The sequence below is a fragment of the Salvelinus alpinus genome, chromosome 16, assembly GCF_045679555.1.
Source record: "Salvelinus alpinus chromosome 16, SLU_Salpinus.1, whole genome shotgun sequence".
NCBI lineage: Eukaryota > Metazoa > Chordata > Actinopteri > Salmoniformes > Salmonidae > Salvelinus > Salvelinus alpinus.
In genome coordinates this window covers 26,002,539-26,020,372 of record NC_092101.1, presented here as the reverse complement: position 1 = coordinate 26,020,372, position 17,834 = coordinate 26,002,539, and the positions used below count along the sequence as shown (strand labels likewise).

General features: G+C 43.7%; 1 protein-coding gene across 2 annotated transcripts; it reads left to right on the top strand.

Moving 5' to 3' along the window:
- Positions 1-1,192: 1,192 nt before the first annotated feature.
- hook1 (hook microtubule-tethering protein 1) lies at positions 1,193-15,851 on the top strand. 2 transcript variants are annotated; one of them, XM_071345626.1, is made up of 22 exons: positions 1,193-1,431; positions 3,413-3,498; positions 4,092-4,164; positions 4,460-4,510; positions 4,762-4,894; positions 5,161-5,228; positions 5,473-5,535; positions 7,425-7,508; positions 10,439-10,602; positions 10,701-10,841; positions 11,128-11,329; positions 11,547-11,657; positions 11,818-11,905; positions 12,213-12,285; positions 12,356-12,496; positions 12,603-12,690; positions 12,826-12,857; positions 12,942-13,024; positions 13,121-13,221; positions 13,352-13,453; positions 13,582-13,650; positions 13,767-15,851. In XM_071345626.1, the coding sequence occupies exons 1-22, from the start codon at positions 1,387-1,389 to the stop codon at positions 13,923-13,925; spliced, it is 2,157 nt and encodes a 718-aa protein (XP_071201727.1). In that variant the 5' UTR covers positions 1,193-1,386; the 3' UTR covers positions 13,926-15,851. The 2 variants fall into 2 exon arrangements, with proteins under 2 accessions (XP_071201727.1, XP_071201728.1); XM_071345627.1 differs by lacking the exon at positions 4,092-4,164.
- Positions 15,852-17,834: the final 1,983 nt, after the last annotated feature.

Sequence of the window (17,834 nt, the reverse complement as noted above, 5' to 3'; positions counted from 1 at the left end):
AGATGGCTAAAGTACAGTGTCATTTCACTAAGACACACACACACAGTTTGTCTGCAGTTTGTCCCACATTCCTTACTAAGGCATCGTGGTTGTCCAGCGAGTCCAAGTCAAATATACATGTGACATTACAAAAGACTAAGCATGCTTAATAGAGAACCTCAAATGAAATCTCTTTTTAGTCCAGGAGTAGAAGTGTCAGCAGCTTATAAACAAACAGACAGTCTGTTGAGTCAGATAAAGTGTATTAACTGAGTATGAGTTTAAATCCTTTACCTATCTACCAGCCAGATTATTTTGGGGGTTAAGTGCTTGAGGAAAACACCTCTCTGTGGGTCCACATTTTGACTCATGCCACCAGTTATGGTAAAATAAATAGACCCTGATTTTCTTGTCATGAGACCAGGCACGTGAGTTTCCCTCCTAATCTTATTTGTGTCAAATTAGACTGTAATAAAAAGTTAATTCCTCACATAAGAACACACATGTGAGATTCATTAACCATTAACATGAAGAATAGGATTGTGGGTAGCTGACTCAAACTACTCCAGGGTAGTTCAACTAGCCATTCCTTTGAATTTGTCTACACCTGACCTCCGGTTTATTGTACAGGAAATGTAATGCATGAGAGGTTATGGTAAAACAGAGATTCAAGTGTTACACTTGAACAGTGCTCTTCATGAGAGTCATTGTAAATGTAAATCATTGGCTTGACTGTTCACTGTAGATTTACCATTCAGATGTCACTAACCAGTCACTAACATACACACAGCATCCCACACACAGGCTGGGTTCCACACACAGGCTGGGTTCCTTGCTGTACTTTCTGATTTCCTTAGCGAATCTTACTTGATTGGATAGGTAAGCAATGTGGTAAAGGTATATTACCCTTGTGATTTAAATATCCACCAAGTACCCTAATTATCACTCTTTCCATATCGGTGATGATAAATTGCGAAAATACCGAGAAAAGGGAGCAAGGTTTTAGAATGAAATCCAGCTCAGATTTTTGAGGCGTTCCGCAAACCCTTGATTCCGCTCTGTGATTGGCTCCACACAGACCTGCCAGTCAGTCAGATAGTCAATCTGATTGGTCTGTCTGTTCCAGTCAGAAGACACCATTTGTGTTTCATTCCTCGTTCTTGTGCTCTTTATCGCGCCAATCCCCATCCGTCTCAACCGCGCAACGTCAAAGCGCGAGGCAGTTATTCACGTATGAATTTACGGTGCTTTTACAGCGCAGTGAGCAGGAAACATATCCCTATTACGCAGTTAACGCTAGAGATGCAACCCCCCCGCAGGTGAGGTCAAATGCAGAGGGAAGGGGAACGGTGTTTGTTGTTGATGGCAGGTGCATCGGACATATCTGGCCAAACCTGACGGGGAGAAATGGAGACGGACAAAGCGGTGTTGTGTGAGAGCCTTATTATTTGGGTAAGTGCTGTCTGCGATGTCCGCTGTTCAATGCGAGAGCGCTTTAAAGCGTCTGATTGCATGAATAATTTTACTGTGTTTATCGATGACGGTATAATTTACCTGTGGCAGGTACATTAGTGTCAGGACTAGAGCAATCAGGAAATGGCCACGCTTGGAAATACACCTGTTCTCTCCTTTTTATAATAATTTCGGCCTACAGTAGCCTAATGTTCGCGTATTGATAAACCATTGTCGTCAGCTAGGCTGTAAGAATAGCCTGTATAGAGTATATACGCAGATTAGCCGATTAAAATAAACGATTAATGATGGAGTTAAGCGGTGACTAGTGTGGGTGGACTGGAGCTCCGAAGTTTTTATTAAAAAAATAGGCTACTGATTTCAGTACCCAAAGAAGGGCCTGTAATTACACACTACATTGTTCTGTTTAATTGCGGACTATTCGTTGCGTGCTGAAATCATTAGTTGTGTTGTTAAAAAAAAAAAAACTTAACTCAAGGTTTGAGCTCCAGGCCTCCCACGCTATTCGTAGATCAACTCCATCATAAATCGTGGAGTTGAGTTAAATCGGCAATGCGCTGGGTGGGTATTTTATCTGAAACTACATTACACAAAATGAGCGTTACCTCGTTTCCAGTTTTGTCTTTAGTTCTTCGACACACAACGAAAGACAACATTATCCCTGAATTCAGTTGATCCTCATCCGATTTAGGGAGCTAATCTCATTAACTGCTAGATATTTGTGGAATGTTGCTCCTTCGATTATAGGCCACTGGCAAATCAGTAGTAATGTAACTTTCATTTGGGTTGATCCTAAACGCCTAATGTGAATTGTCGCACCTGTAGGCTACAGTTTTTTTGTGCAACCTTAATCCTTACATGGCTTGCAATAATTTTGTAACATTTGAGATAATGTAAATTTGAGTTGAAATCAGTTAGGCTATTAGGTGAGATTAGATAGTGTGCAAAGTGTTACAGCATGTTTCTCTCCTGTACACTGGAGGAGCTTTCCCTCCTCCAGTGTCAATGGGGGACAGAATAGGACTAGGGCTGCATCCCAATAAACTGAAGTGGCTTCATCTCGTTTTTGGCTATTCTCCCCTTTATCTGCAGCTACCTGAGAGATCTTGCCAAATGAAAGCTCCTTTCTGTTGGGCATTCACCCACCATTGTTTTCAAATCTTCTGTGACTGAAATTGAGTGTGAATGTAAATGAAAGAGAGGGGACAACAAAGACACTTAAGATGCATGATTTTCCTGAATGCTGCAAGGGTATAACCAGTACAGTACACACAATGTCAGTGAATGAATAACCACGTTGACTTAGTTTACACAGACAGCCCAATTCTGAACTTTTTCCACTACTCAGAATCAGAATGGGCTTCCTGTGTAAATGCAGCCATTGAGTGGTGGGGAGCACTACAGTTTACCAGTGGATGCTAAAGTGTAGGTTGAGGGCACAGGACTGGGAAGGCAGTATCTATATTGTATTGGAGGTAAAAAGCCTTGATTGCAGTACTTGGTGTGGCAGGTTTGTAGTGAGTGCTCACCAGACACCATGGAGACACAGTCCTGTAGGATGACTTATTCACAAGTCCATCATAGCAGAGTAGGGCCTAGACTAGAGTACTGAAGCATGTCTCTGGGGCTGTCTCTCTCACAGTGACCATACTCATGCACACACACACCTCTCTTTCTGACCTCATATGGCAACCCAATGTCTTAACCATTAAAGCAAGAGGAAATCCTCATGGATTGAGGACGACAATTGGGCTTATGTGTTAGGTAGGGCTACTCTGTTACATGTGCACGCCCATGAAATGCTGTTTTTGATGGTTCATGACAGGGTTTGCTGTATGATCAATGCAAGTGGAGATGGATTTCAGTGCCTCCTCCTCTGTCTCATTTATGTCCCAGTGTCTCCCCCCTGTCTGTACTCTCATCTATGTCATAATCTTTGTTTGAATCCATCCCGTCTCAGCTCCAGACCTTTAACACTGGGTCACCATGTACAGCTGTAGCGGAGCTCACCACTGGCGTCGCCATGTCTCAGGCCTTGCATCAGATGTGAGTAACGCACACTGAATTAATCTAAACGTCTTCCCAGTGACTTCCTATGTGTTTTCTCTGACAGATGACACACGCACATTAATACGCGCCCCTCCGGTGACTCTTGAGATGTGCTCTGACCAACTACTGTCTGTCATATGCGTGCAGGCAAAATGGATCATGCTGCTGGCAGCATAGAGAAAAAATAGACATGTTTAGAACTGCTAATTGATCGCAAGATGAAAGAATGAATGCAATTAATTGATTATTGAATGTTATGATGGACACAGCTTTGTAGAACCAAAACATACACAGCCTCTGCTCAACGAACTCGAGAACGACTCGTTTGGGGTGCTGCAGTTTGAACGATATTTTGCTTATCACTCTCATGGCAGTCAAGCAATGCATTCTGCTAAGAGTTGTTCACAACTCGTATCAAATGTACCAAGAAATGATCGTATTTGTATGCCTAGTAATCAACAACTGTACATTGTTTAAAGCACGATTTTACAAGTCTGTCACAAATGACACCTCCAATAAGGTGTCAGTATGGTGAACGAGTGGCTTGTAGAATCCAATGCTTATGCATGCATGTGTGTTGTGCTTTGCAGAGATCCAGCGTGGTTCAGTAAAAGTTGGCTCGGTCGCATTAAAGAAGATGTTGGGGATAACTGGAGACTCAAAGTACTGAACTCCATACTGACCTCTTTCTGCCCTTCCATTTTCTTTCTTTCTTCCTCTTTGACTTCCATTCCTAATTTCCTTTACTATCCTCCCTCGCCAAGTCCCTTCCTCCATTCCTTCCCTGCCTTACTGACCAAAAAACCAGAGTGACTGCTCTCTGCTGGCCCTGTTAGCATTTTAGCCAGCCATTAGCCTTTCAGTGCTATCATCCTCACACCAGAAAAGACTCACTCAGAAATTCTTTGAGGTGTACACTTTGTTTTTCTAGAGTGAAGACTTTGACTTCTTTCTCCAGATGAACAACCTGAAGAAGATCCTTCAGATGATGGTGGATTACTACAATGAGGTAGGTAGAAACATGTTGAGTTATAACTGTTGTATTCTGTCTATGGCACTAGGTCGTAGCCCAGCAGATCTTAAGACTTCCCCAGTTTGGTTATGAATGGTTATTACCATGGCAGCCTCACAATAGATGTTCTATTCTCTATGTCACTTGGTCCTGAGCAAGAAGATCTGACTTCCTCCTGCCAGACCTGGTTCAGGTTATAACCCTTTATGTCTGGTTAGAGCTATTATTTTCTCTGTCTATGTCACTAGGCCCTGAGCCAGCAGATCCAGGAGTTTCCATTGCCAGACCTGGTAAAGGTGGCAGAACACTCAGACCCTGTAGAACTTGGACGACTGCTGCAGCTCATACTGGGCTGTGCTGTCAAATGTGAACGCAAACAAGGTAGCGCCCACACATGCATACACACACACACACACACACACACACACACACACACACACAGGGTGCAGTCCAGTCCCAGAGGCTGAGCTAGAACGATTCAACAACACTATATTGTTGTCTTGCCAAGACAATGACAAAGGAGTTGGCTAAATCTGAAACAGACTGGCACCCAAAACAGAAACTGTGTGTGTGTAATTCCCCCCCACCTCTTTTTCTCCATCTTCCCTCCATCCTCTCTCTCTCTCTCTCTCGCTCTCCCCCTCCAGAGTACATCCAGGTCATCATGACTCTGGAGGAGTCCGTACAGCATGTGGTGATGACAGCCATTCAGGAGGTGAGGCTTGGCCTGACCAGGGCCATTATCTCTGATTGAGTTTAAATAGTGTGACATGTACGGTAGGATCTCAGAATTGCCTATAAGTGTTAAAAATACAGTTACCAATACTGTGACTTTGTTAAAGTACCTCCATGACTTCTCTTTGGCTTTAGAGAGAAAGTAATGCTAGACCACCTGTTGTGTGAATGAGTAGGACTGTAGTTGTCTCTAACCAAACCTGTACCATGTCTCTCTTTGTCAGCTGATGAGTAAAGAGAACATGGCCCAGTTTGGAGCAGAGCCACCGGGGGATGTAGAATCACAGGTGAGAGGAGGAGATCCGCTGTGTTAGGCCTCTAATAATCTATATACACTGCTCAAAAAAATAAAGGGAACACTAAAATTACACATCCTAGATCTGTATGAATGAAATATTTTTATTAAATACTTTTTTCTTTACATAGTTGAATGTGCTGACAACAAAATCACACAAAAATTATCAATGGAAATCAAATTTATCAACCCATGGATGTCTGGATTTGGAGTCACACTCAAAATTAAAGTGGAAAACCACACTACAGGCTGATCCAACTTTGATGTAATGTCCTTAAAACAAGTCAAAATGAGGCTCAGTAGTGTGTGTGGCCTCCACGTGCCTGTATGACCTCCCTACAACGCCTGGGCATGCTCCTGATGAGGTGGCGGATGGTCTCCTGAGGGATCTCCTCCCAGACCTGGACTAAAGCATCCGCCAACTCCTGGACAGTCTGTGGTGCAACGTGGCGTTGGTGGATGGAGCGAGACATGATGTCCCAGATGTGCTCAATTGGATTCAGGTCTGGGGAACGGGCGGGCCAGTCCATAGCATCAATGCCTTCCTCTTGCAGGAACTGCTGACACACTCCAGCCACATGAGGTCTAGCATTGTCTTGCATTAGGAGGAACCCAGGGCCAACCGCACCAGCATATGGTCTCACAAGGGGTCTGAGGATCTCATCTCGGTACCTAATGGCAGTCAGGCTACCTCTGGCGAGCACATGGAGGGCCCCCCAAAGAAATGCCACCCCACACCATGACTGACCCACCGCCAAACCGGTCATGCTGGAGGATGTTGCAGGCAGCAGAACGTTCTCCACGGCGTCTCCAGACTCTGTCACGTCTGTCACGTGCTCAATGTGAACCTGCTTTCATCTGTGAAGAGCACAGGGCGCCAGTGGCGAATTTGCCAATCTTGGTGTTCTCTGGCAAATGCCAAACGTCCTGCACGGTGTTGGGCTGTAAGCACAACCCCCACCTGTGGATGTCGGGCCCTCATACCACCCTCATGGAGTCTGTTTCTGACCGTTTGAGCAGACACATGCACATTTGTGGCCTGCTGGAGGTCATTTTGTAGGGCTCTGGCAGTGCTCCACCTGCTCCTCCTTGCACAAAGGCGGAGGTAGCGGTCCTGCTGCTGGGTTGTTGCCCTCCTACGGCCTCCTCCACGTCTCCTGATGTACTGGCCTGTCTCCTGGTAGCGCCTCCATGCTCTGGACACTACGCTGACAGACACAGCAAACCTTCTTGCCACAGCTCGCATTGATGTGCCATCCTGGATGAGCTGCACTACCTGAGCCACTTGTGTGGGTTGTAGACTCCGTCTCATGCTACCACTAGAGTGAAAGCACCGCCAGCATTCAAAAGTGACCAAAACATCAGCCAGGAAGCATAGGAACTGAGAAGTGGTCTGTGGTCACCACCTGCAGAACCACTCCTTTATTGAGGGTGTCTTGCTAATTGCCTATAATTTCCACCTTTTGTCTATTCCATTTGCACAACAGCATGTGAAATGTATTGTCAATCAGTGTTGCTTCCTAAGTGGACAGTTTGATTTCACAGAAGTGTGATTGACTTGAAGTTACATTGTGTTGTTTAAGTGTTCCCTTTATTTTTTTGAGCAGTGTATATATTGTTGTTGCTGACTGTGCATGTCCCTCTATAGTTGACACTGGACAACCTGGAACAAGAGGTGAGAGGAGATGCACTGTGTTATAGGGATCTAATAGAATGCTGTTGTCTGTATTATAGTTGTTGTTGATTGCGTGTCTCTCCATAGTTGACCGCTTGTCTTAGACTTGTTAGTACTGTGATATTGCTCGTCTCTCCCCGGACCTGCTGAAGTAGGCTGGCTGTAGAGAAGCTAGCTATTGTTAAGTGTGTGTGTGTGTGTCTCAGTTGAAGAAGGCTCTTGAGGACCTGGCGGATCTGATGTCAGAGAAGGAGGAACTAGCCCAGCGCTGTCATGAGCTCGACGTACAGGTACACACATACGCAAACCCACTTTCTACAGGCCCCCTAACCGACGCATTGAAGAAGCTCGTTGCACACAGTCAACTAAATGACTTCCATCCAGGTTACTGGAGTGGATATTAGACGTACCACCATTTAGCTGTCACACACACAACCCTGGTATAGTATAAACTAGGATAAACATGATATTAATTTTGGATGATATCCTATCGATATTATTTTTGTTTTTTGTTATTGCTACTGTAGGTAGCATTAGCCAGCGCTAGTCGGATGTACCTGCGCCAATACTCCAGTATTTTTTATCCTATAGCTTGTTCTCCATCTTTTTAAATAGTGACCCAACATGTTTTCAGCACTTATTTCCCTGGCTTGTCTCTGCAGCAGACGTATAGTGAGCAATATGTTTGGAACATCAAATCGCACTATCGAATCTCAATACATATAGAATCGTGAGAATCACAATACATATTGTATTGACACCTAAGTATTGGGATAATATTGTATCGTGAGGTCCCTGGCAATTCCCAGCCCTAGTATAATCTGGGTCTGTTTTATGTGCTATGATGCCAGAGGCCATTGTCTATGGCTGGTGTAGCAGAAGGGCTGTGGTTTTACAGACTGGGCCACTCTGCTTTTCCTTTGCCTGCTCTCTGCCATATCCTGCTCTGCCTGGCTGGGGAAAACACAGGACAGAACAGAACCATGCTGCTGGTTACTGATTAGGTCAAGTTCATAATAGTCAAGTCCATGTAAAGGTACTGATGCTGTTGAATGGGTCTATCGTCTCGTGTCTACAGATTGAGTTGTTACAGTAGATCACCATTTTCTCTCTTCACGGACACACAAAGGTAAGTCCACATGGCTGCATGGCTGCTCGTCGTCGAGGCGGACTAAACACATCTAACGGTTGGTTGCCGAGGCTGACTAAAACATCTCTACCCTCTATTGCTCTCTGTCACTAACACGTATCTCCAGGTGTGAAAGTAAGAATATACGGCATTTCGGCAAAACAAATAGAGGGGGTACGCCGTACCAGTAAAACATGAGCCTATCACAATAATGAAAACCAAATGTCAAATCTATAGGCTATTACACCATGATTAATCATTACCACATGTCAGAGGCATGATGAATTAGGGAATGGACTTGAAAACGGGTGGTATAGCCTACGCTCCAAAATGCGATGTGGTTCTATGAGAACACAGAGGTTAGTGGCAGACAGTGGATGCATAAATTCTGGCCTAATGAAAAGATGTCTCTTTCCATTCACCGCTGTTTGATGGCTGGAAATGTGTTAGGAGTAGATGAACGTGCAGCCAAGTAAAGGAGCCCTTTTGAAGTGATTGTTTGACAATCGAATGAAAGCGTCATGACTGGATGTGTTTATGCAACAATAAAAGGTGATACATTTTAAAACTAAACGACAAATCTTCGACTAGGCCCACAGAGATCCTATTGAAATTAATGGGGATTCAATATGTAATCCTATGATTAGGTGGCAAATCTAAAGATCAAGTCAACATAAAAAATTGGAGGCCCCTTACACTTCAGTGTAGTGATGCCAAGCTTCTAGCAAAATGTACTGCGCTTAGAATTAAAAAGGTATTGTCAGATATTATTAATCCTAATCAGACAGTTTTTTTTTACATGGGAAATAGAATAAGACAAGTATTGGAAACAATAGAACACTGAAAAATCTAGAAACCAGGCCTGGTCTTCATAGCTGATTTTGAAAAGGACTTTGAAGTATGACTAGAATTTATATATAAATGTATGGACTACTTACATTTTGGAGAATCTCTTATACAATGGGTTAAAGTTATGTATACTGTAGTAACCCCAGGTGCAAAATAGTAAATAATTGCTACTTCTCAAAGTATTAAACTGTCAAGAGGAGTAAAACAAGGTTGTCCACTATCTGCATATCTATTAATTATGACTAGATCCAACAGTAATATCAAGGGGCTCGAAATCCAGGGCTTAAAAACAAGTGTCATTGTACGCTGACGACTCATGTTTTCTTTTAAATTTGCAATATAGATCCCTACACAACCTCAGAGGATCTAGATCATTTCTCTAACCTCTCTGGATTACAACCGAACTTTGATAAGTGTACTATATTACATATTGGATCACAAAAAATACAACTTTTATATTACCGTGTAGTTTACCAATAAAATGGTCTGACTGAAGTGGACATATTCGGTATTCATATCGCAAAATAAATTATGTCAATACAATACATTTTAATAGAAAGTTAGCAAAAATAGATAAGATCTTGCTACAATGGAAAGGTAAATATGTGTCTATTTGTGGAAAAATTACCTTGATTCATTATTTAGTCATACCGTTTACCAATTTACTGATGGCCCTGCCTACACCGGACATCTTATTTTTGCTCATAATTAAAAAAACGTTTCCACTTTATTTGGAACGGCAGGACAGGTAAAATTTAAACGGGCCTATTTACAGTACATTCGTAAAGTATTCAGACCCCTTGACTTTTTACACATTTTGTTACATTACAGCCTTATTCTAAAATGGATAAAATAGTTTTTCCCCCCTCAATCTACACACAATACCCCATAATGACACAGCCAAACGTTTTCTTAATTTTTGCAAATGTATTACAAATACACTGATATCACATTTACATAAGTATTCAGACCCTTTACCCGTGTGTGTACACTATTTCCAGCTATTGTCTCTGGCATAAACCATGACTAATGAACATAGGGGAGAGAGTGCGTGTGAGGGAGGTAAACTAACCAGCCGTTCAACCTATTAACTTTATCATTCTGCATGCATATGTGAACATTTGTGTGGTACCACTGTATTGGATGGACTGTAAAACATGGTGGATTTGATAGTTATGTTGACACTACTAATTTTGGGATTGAGACACAGCCCACCTCTGACCCTGGTTTGACCCTGGTCAGGTGACGGTCCTTCAGGAAGAGCGGAACAGCCTATTAGCTGAGAACGATGTGCTGACGGACCGAGCCAATCAGCTGGACGCGTTTGATGACCCAAGCACGCCCTCCGGACGGAAACACAGCCAGCTACAGATACAGCTAGAGACACTACAGGAGGAGAACTTCAGGTGTGTGTGTGTGTCAGTGAAAACACATTGCACTGGGACGACGCTTAGAGTAATTCAGCACAGTGCTTACAGATATCTCTCTCTCTCTCTGTGTGTAGGTTAGAGGCAGCTAAGGATGACTACCGGATCCACTGTGAGGAGTTGGAGAAGCAGCTGATCGAGGTTCAGCATCGTAACGACGAACTTACTAGCCTGGCCGAGGAGTCACGAGCACTTAAAGACGAACTTGACATCCTCAGGTGTGTGTGTTTGGTGTCATTCTGGAATGACTCCACCATCTCTCTCTTAATCCTATCTGTAGTCTGTGCTGTCTGCATTGGCTAAAAGCTCATCAGAAGACCCTCCCATCAATTGAGTTGATTGAATACTGGTGTATAAGTGGGAGACAGGAAGTGGTTAGTTAGAAGCAAGGGTAGACCAGTGAGAATGTGTTTGTTTTGGTCCTTCGCCGTGCCTGTTTTAATTATTTCTCTTTTTATAAATTGAATTAAATGAAATTCTCTATTTTGTGTGTATTGTGTATAGGAGCTGTTCAGACCGTGCTGTGAAGCTGGAGGCGTCAGTGGAGACATACAGGCGTAAACTGGAGGACCTGGGAGATCTGAGGAGACAAGTCAAACTGCTGGAGGAGAAGAACATGACCTACATGCACAACACTGTCAGTCTGGAGGAGGAGCTACGCAAGGCTAACACTGCCCGCGCACAGCTAGAGACATACAAGAGACAGGTGAGACATGCCTGAGAATATACTGGAGACAGGATCATTCCTGAAGTTGTCCACTCCCTTTTGCACTATAGACCTGACAGCGCTGGGTTGGGGAAAGCATGGCGGAACTCTGAAGCTTTTGCCCTCACCTACCAAGTCGTCTCTGAGGAGATATCATTTTGTAAGGACAAAAAGCCAATCAGGGGGCTTACTAAAGCTATTTCCTGTTTCCTGCCAGGTCCAGGAGCTGCACCGGAAGTTGTCAGAGGAGTCCCGGCGGGCAGATAACCTGGCCTACGAGATGAAGAAGTTTGAGGAGAAATACGACGCTGTGATGAAGGAGAAAGAGGTACGGACTGGATCCCAACACTTTCTACTGCAACCTACCTGGTCCCTCTGATATGCAAACACAGGAGGGGAAGGAGCTAAGGAATGTTTTTGGACAAGGCAATAGTCTAATGCTATTGGCTTATCTCCTCCTCTCTGTCTCCTGATGTTGATGTCATCAGAAGATCATCATTGAGCGAGACTCTCTGAAGGAGACCAATGAGGAGCTACGCTGTAACCAGGCTCAACAAGACCAGCTCCGACAAGCAGGTAGCTCATTGGACCATCGCATTGACAATGTAGACTGGCTGTTTGGTGCTGTGTGATTGGAAAGTAAAGGTTTCTTTGATAAACGGTGTGGGCGCATTCGACGTTGCCGCTGACTTTAAAGGGGAGTTGAGACTGACTGATCTACAAATCACATTGCTTCATAAATTACTATTAATGTTATTTGTAAATCAGTCAGTCACAATTGACCCATGATACATCACAGTTTTGAAGCTTTCCAACACGGTCTGTGTCTCTCTGAGGCTTACAGATACACATGGTTACTGATCTGATCTCTCACTCTTCACAGGGATGGCAGGGATGCCAGCTGGCAGTCCAAGCCATGATAACCTTGCTGCTGAAATCCTACCTATAGAGTACAGGTAATCATTTAATAATTGTGTTTGTGTGTGAGTCGCTGACTGCACTAACTGTGTGTCCTTGTCCATACAGGGAGAAGTTTATCCGGCTCCAGCATGAGAATAAGATGTTGCGTGTGCAGCAGGAGGGATCAGAGAATGACAAGATCTCTGAACTACAGACACTGCTAGAGGAGGCACACCGAACACGCTCTGAACTGGACACTGAGAACAGGTGTGTAGGTGGCGCTAGCTGGCTCACATTTTCACTTGTACTGTCTTGGATGTTTTACTTCCTAGTTGATGGTATTCTACTTCCTGTGTGTGTGACGTACTTCCAGGTTAAACCGGGAGAGAGTCACTGAGCTGCAACAGCAGGTAGAGGATCTACAGAAAAGCCTACAGGGCCACGGGGCCAAGACTGATGATGTGAGTTACACACTAGACAGTACATGTATAGATTTTACACATACTGCTATGTCAAACATTAACCCTGCATACTGTACAGTAGCAGCTCTAAGGTAACGGTAGCTGTGTTCTCTTCCAACTGCTCTATATTTTCAGTCTCACCTGAAGAGGAAACTGGATGCTCATATGTAAGTATGGTGCATACCGCTTTGTGAGACCTCCATGTTACTCCTAAGAGATCGATGCATAAACTAAGGTGTTTTATTACCCAGGGTGCAACTGAACGAGGCGCAGGATGAGATCATGAAGAAGAAAGAACTGCTGGAGGACCTGCAGCCAGACAACACACAGACCTGTGAGTATAACTGTAACACAACCATAACAATACCACAACATTGGCAGCATAGTTTTCAGAGATCCCCAGTGAGTGTTATCTGTGTCTGTCCCTTAGCTCTGAGACTGGAGGAGCTGATGGCTGCTCTGAAGAAGAAGGATGATGATATGAGAGCCATGGAGGAGAGATACAAGATGTATCTGGAGAAGGCACGCAACGTGAGTTGTCATTCCTTCCGCTCTTATCCAACTAGCAGCTGGACAAAAAGTGTGGAAAAAGATGTCTCTCTTTGGTTCTGCTCCCACCCGTGATATCTGATGAAGCCCTCGGTCTGTTTCGGTGCTGTAGGTGATCCGTGCGTTGGACCCCAAGCTGAACCCAGCCACAGCAGAGATCCAGGCTCTGAAGAACCAGCTGATGGACAGAGACAAGAGGATCCTCAGTCTGGAGGTAACGCTGACCTTTAACCCCTGGTCTCTCTCCTTAACCCTCAGCCAGGAGGATCTATAGTACTTATCTCAGTTTACTCTCGACCTCTGGTATTGATAGTCTCTTTCACTCTCTGTCTCTCTCTGTAGAGGGAGTGTGAGCAGGCAAAGCTGAGAGAGTATGAGGAGAAGCTGATTGTAACAGCATGGTACAACAAGGTTAGAACATGAAATCTGAATAGACGCACATTGTATTTTAGACCTCATATTCACTTTGAAAATAAATGACAGGAATGTACAGTTTACAAATGATATCTCTCTTCCACTCCCTCCAGAGTCTGAGCTTCCAGAAGTTGGCGATCGAGGCCCGTCTGGGGGGTCGCTCCACCTCTATGGTGCCCCCCGGTCAGTCCTTCCTGTCCCAGCAGCGCCAGGTCACCAACGCCACCCGCAGGACCCTCTCTGTCAGCGTGCCTGCCACCACCGCTAACTAGACCTGGGATGGGTGACTACTGAGGTGGGCCACCGTGTATACAGGCTTAAAGTTAGACCATGATTAGTTTAATAAGGTGTGTTCGTGCTGGGCCGGAACAGAGGCCTGCTGACACGGTGGCCCACTAAGACCGGGGTCTCCCACATCTGAGGTGAACAAACAAATGACTCCTCTCTCACTCCCTTCCACAAGTGCACACTCAAGTGACCTTAAGCACACTCGCTCTCAGCCCCTGGGGAGGGGACAAGCATGCACTGACTGATGTGAACATGAGTACTTGGTCTAGTCAGGTTCCCTCTTCCTCACTGATACACTGTACTGTAATATACCGCACAGTAGCACACAACAGCACTGTTGCTTATAATCACCTGGAATGAGTTGACAACCTTATCCACACGCTTTATTAGCTTTAACCTAGCACAGAACACTGACTGAGCCCTTCAATATACCTGTGTTAGTCTAGATAGCATCAAGCTCTGACTGGAATGCCTATTGAACGAAACTTGATTCTTAATTTCGACATCCTGACACGCTGTATATTGAGTCAGGGATATGTCATTTATTCCGTCTATGAATGAGCAAAAAAATACAATTGGAGCTTGTAAGACACATGTGGTCTTAAATGGCTTATTTGAATGCTATTACCAGCTGGATATAAGTGATATTCTAAAATGTTTTCATACTTTACAAAATGATGAATCAACAACACTATGCAGTTAAAGGATGTAACAAACACCCTATCAACCATTGGACTACAGAGAGTTTGACCTCTGATTTTCCTCCTCTGTGATGTCACAATCACCGGGGATGAATGGAGCACAGATAACTGAGAAATAGGTGTATTTGGTGCTGGCCACCAAACATCCATTACTAGTTTCTTACACAAAAGTAGGAAGTCTATACTGCAGACCTGTGTCAATATCCTGTGATGTCATACTGACATATATCTCTGGTGCGGCAGCCGCGAATCAATTAATCAAATCAGAAATCCAGGACATTTGTTATTTATTTTCTATGTGTTAACTGTGATCTGTACTAGAATTTACTGCATGCTCTAACGGAATACTGTTGGGCCTTTATATTCTCTGAATGTCTTGTCTAGATGAGTAGTAAAGTTTCAACAGTATAATCTATACAGCACTACTGTTATCAGGGTTCAAACACCAGCTTGGCATTTATGGGCCAGTTTCACAGACCCAGATTAAATTATAGTTAGGTTATGAAATGTGGATTAATTAAACCTTGTCCTGGATGTATTGCATCTGCAATTGTGGACACAGCTCCTAGATTTAAATATTCTTCCTCTCTGATGAAGCGAAAATGCTGTGACAACCTTTTTGAATGTCTTTAAATTTGTTTGGGCACATTGGCCTTCCTCTGTACCCACAATGCATCTGGGGATTGAGTTTGATGCATCTTGGCTTGAGGTGCACTGGGATATCTGAATGAAACAAACGTCTCTTTAAAATAGCTATCCACTGATGTTATGATCCCTACGTGGTTGGATTGCTAGCCTTATAGTGAGGCTTACTTTAGCTCAAGGCAAGCAATTAGCTAGATGTTTGATTTGCTGTTTTGGGAAAATGTGAAATTCTTGTATGTCATGTGCTGCTGCTTACATTTTATACACACACTTCAGCTAAAATGATTTGGCCTCTAGACTCTAGAGCATCGTACAAAGCTGATTTCACAGCTCAGTTTTTTTTTTTTTTTTTTTGCAGTAGATAGTACTTGTACATCTACTGATTCACATACAATGCCATGTATACAGAGATCAGAGCAGTACTAGGAAATGAGATCTGAACAACGCTGTTTGGATAGTAGGCTACTTGTTGATTGTGTTAGTGGGAAAATAAGTGTGAATAATGAAAAATAAGTCTGAAGGCCTTTTCATGTACTGTAAAGAATAAAGTCTTTTCAAAGTGTTGAGTTTGTTATGGGCTGAGAGTAGCTAGTCACATTCTTTGTGGGATTCATATTTCTATTTTTACTTCTCACTTTCTATTCAAAACCAAAAGAGTGACCCTCCATAACACATGTAGGCATTGCTCACATTTCTTAAAGCATTTCTTGCCTAACTTCTAACTTGCCAGCTATACTTTGTTACTGCTACATTGACACTCAGATACAGTAGGCTATAGGTCTACATTTAAACTATATAGAAAATGTTAATGTAAAGATTGTTTACATTCCTTACTCCTTTCACTATGTACAGTATGTTCATTAGAAACTGATGCTCTCTTTACTCACTGTGTAATCACATTATTTGTCACGTGTAGACCTGACTGAGAAATGTTTCTTACAAGCCCTTAACCAACAATGCAGTTAAGAAAAATAAAAGAGCAACAATAAAAATAGGCTATATACAGGGGGTACCGGTACCGAGTCAATGTGTGGGGGTAATTTCATGTTACATTTCTTTCACCATCATTAGCGTTGTTGATCTGCAATATAGTAGTACCAGCTCTGGCCCAAAGGTAGAGGTGTACCACATTTACCTTTTGTATGTAGATGTTTCTGGTGGGCATTTAATGGTCCTGAAATACTGCTCTGCTTGTCATGGCACATTTCACCACCCAACTGTTACGTAAAAATCATTCATAGATTAGCCTCTGAACTGGACGGACAACCTTTGATGGCTGGATCATGTATAATGGGAGTTAACCATTTCAATATACAGTCGTGGCCAAATGTTTTGAGATTGACACAAATATACATTTTCACAAAAGTCTGCTGCCTCAGTTTGTATGATGGCAATTTGCATATACTCCAGAATGTTATGAAGAGTGATCAGATGAATTGCAATTAATTGCAAAGTCCCTCTTTGCCATGCAAATGAACTGAATCCCCAAAAAACATTTCCACTGCATTTCAGCCCTGCCACAAAGGACCAGCTGACATGTCAGTGATTCTCACGTTAACACAGGTGTGAGTGTTGACGAGGACAAGGCTGGAGATCACTCTGTCATGCTGATTGAGTTCGAATAACAGACTGGAAGCTTCAAAAGGAGGGTGGTGCTTGGAATCATTGTTTTTCCTCTGTCAACCATGGTTACCTGCAAGGAAATGTGCCGTCATCATTGCTTTGCACAAAAAGGGCTTCACAGGCAAGGAGATTGCTGCCAGTAAGATTGCAGCTAAATCAACCATTTATCGGATCATCAAGGAGAGAGGTTCAATTGTTGTGAAGAAGGCTGCAGGGCGCCCAAGAAAGTCCAGCAAGCGCCAGGACCGTCTCCTAAAGTTGATTCAGCTGCGGGATAGGGGCACCACCAGTACAGAGCTTGCTCAGGAATGGCAGCAAGCAGGTGTGAGTGCATCTGCACGCACAGTGAGACGAAGACTTTTGGCGGATGGCCTGGTGTCAAGAAGGGCAGCAAAGAAGCCACTTCTCTCCAGGAAAAACATCAGGGACAGACTGATATTCTGCAAAAGGTACAGGGATTGGACTGCTGAGGACTGGGGTAAAGTCATTTTCTCTGATGAATCCCCTATCCGATTGTTTGGGGCACCTGGGAAAAAGCTTGTCCGGAGAAGACAAGGTGAGCGCTACCATCAGTCCTGTGTCATGCCAACAGTAAAGCATCCTGAGACCATTCATGTGTGAGGTTGCTTCTCAGCCAAGGGAGTGGTCTCACTCACAATTTTGCCTAAGAACACAGCCATGAATAAAGAATGGTACCAACACATCCTCCGAGAGCAACTTCTCCCAACCATCCAGGAACAGTTTGGTGATGAACAATGCCTTTTCCAGCATGATGGAGTACTTTGCCATAAGGCAAAAGTGATAACTAAGTGGCTCGGGGAACAAAACATTGATATTTTGGGGCCATGGCCAGGAAACTCCCCAGACCTTAATCCCATTGAGAACTTGTGGTCAATCCTCAAGATGCGGGTGGACAAACAAAAA

Bases quoted from the DNA above. Each gene is read 5' to 3' on its own strand.
- hook1 (XM_071345626.1), top strand. From the start codon at position 1,387: ATGGAGACGGACAAAGCGGTGTTGTGTGAGAGCCTTATTATTTGG. The intron at 5,229-5,472 runs GTGAGGCTTGGC...TCTCTTTGTCAG, and splicing joins TGATGACAGCCATTCAGGAG to CTGATGAGTAAAGAGAACAT. The intron at 7,509-10,438 runs GTACACACATAC...GACCCTGGTCAG, and splicing joins GTCATGAGCTCGACGTACAG to GTGACGGTCCTTCAGGAAGA.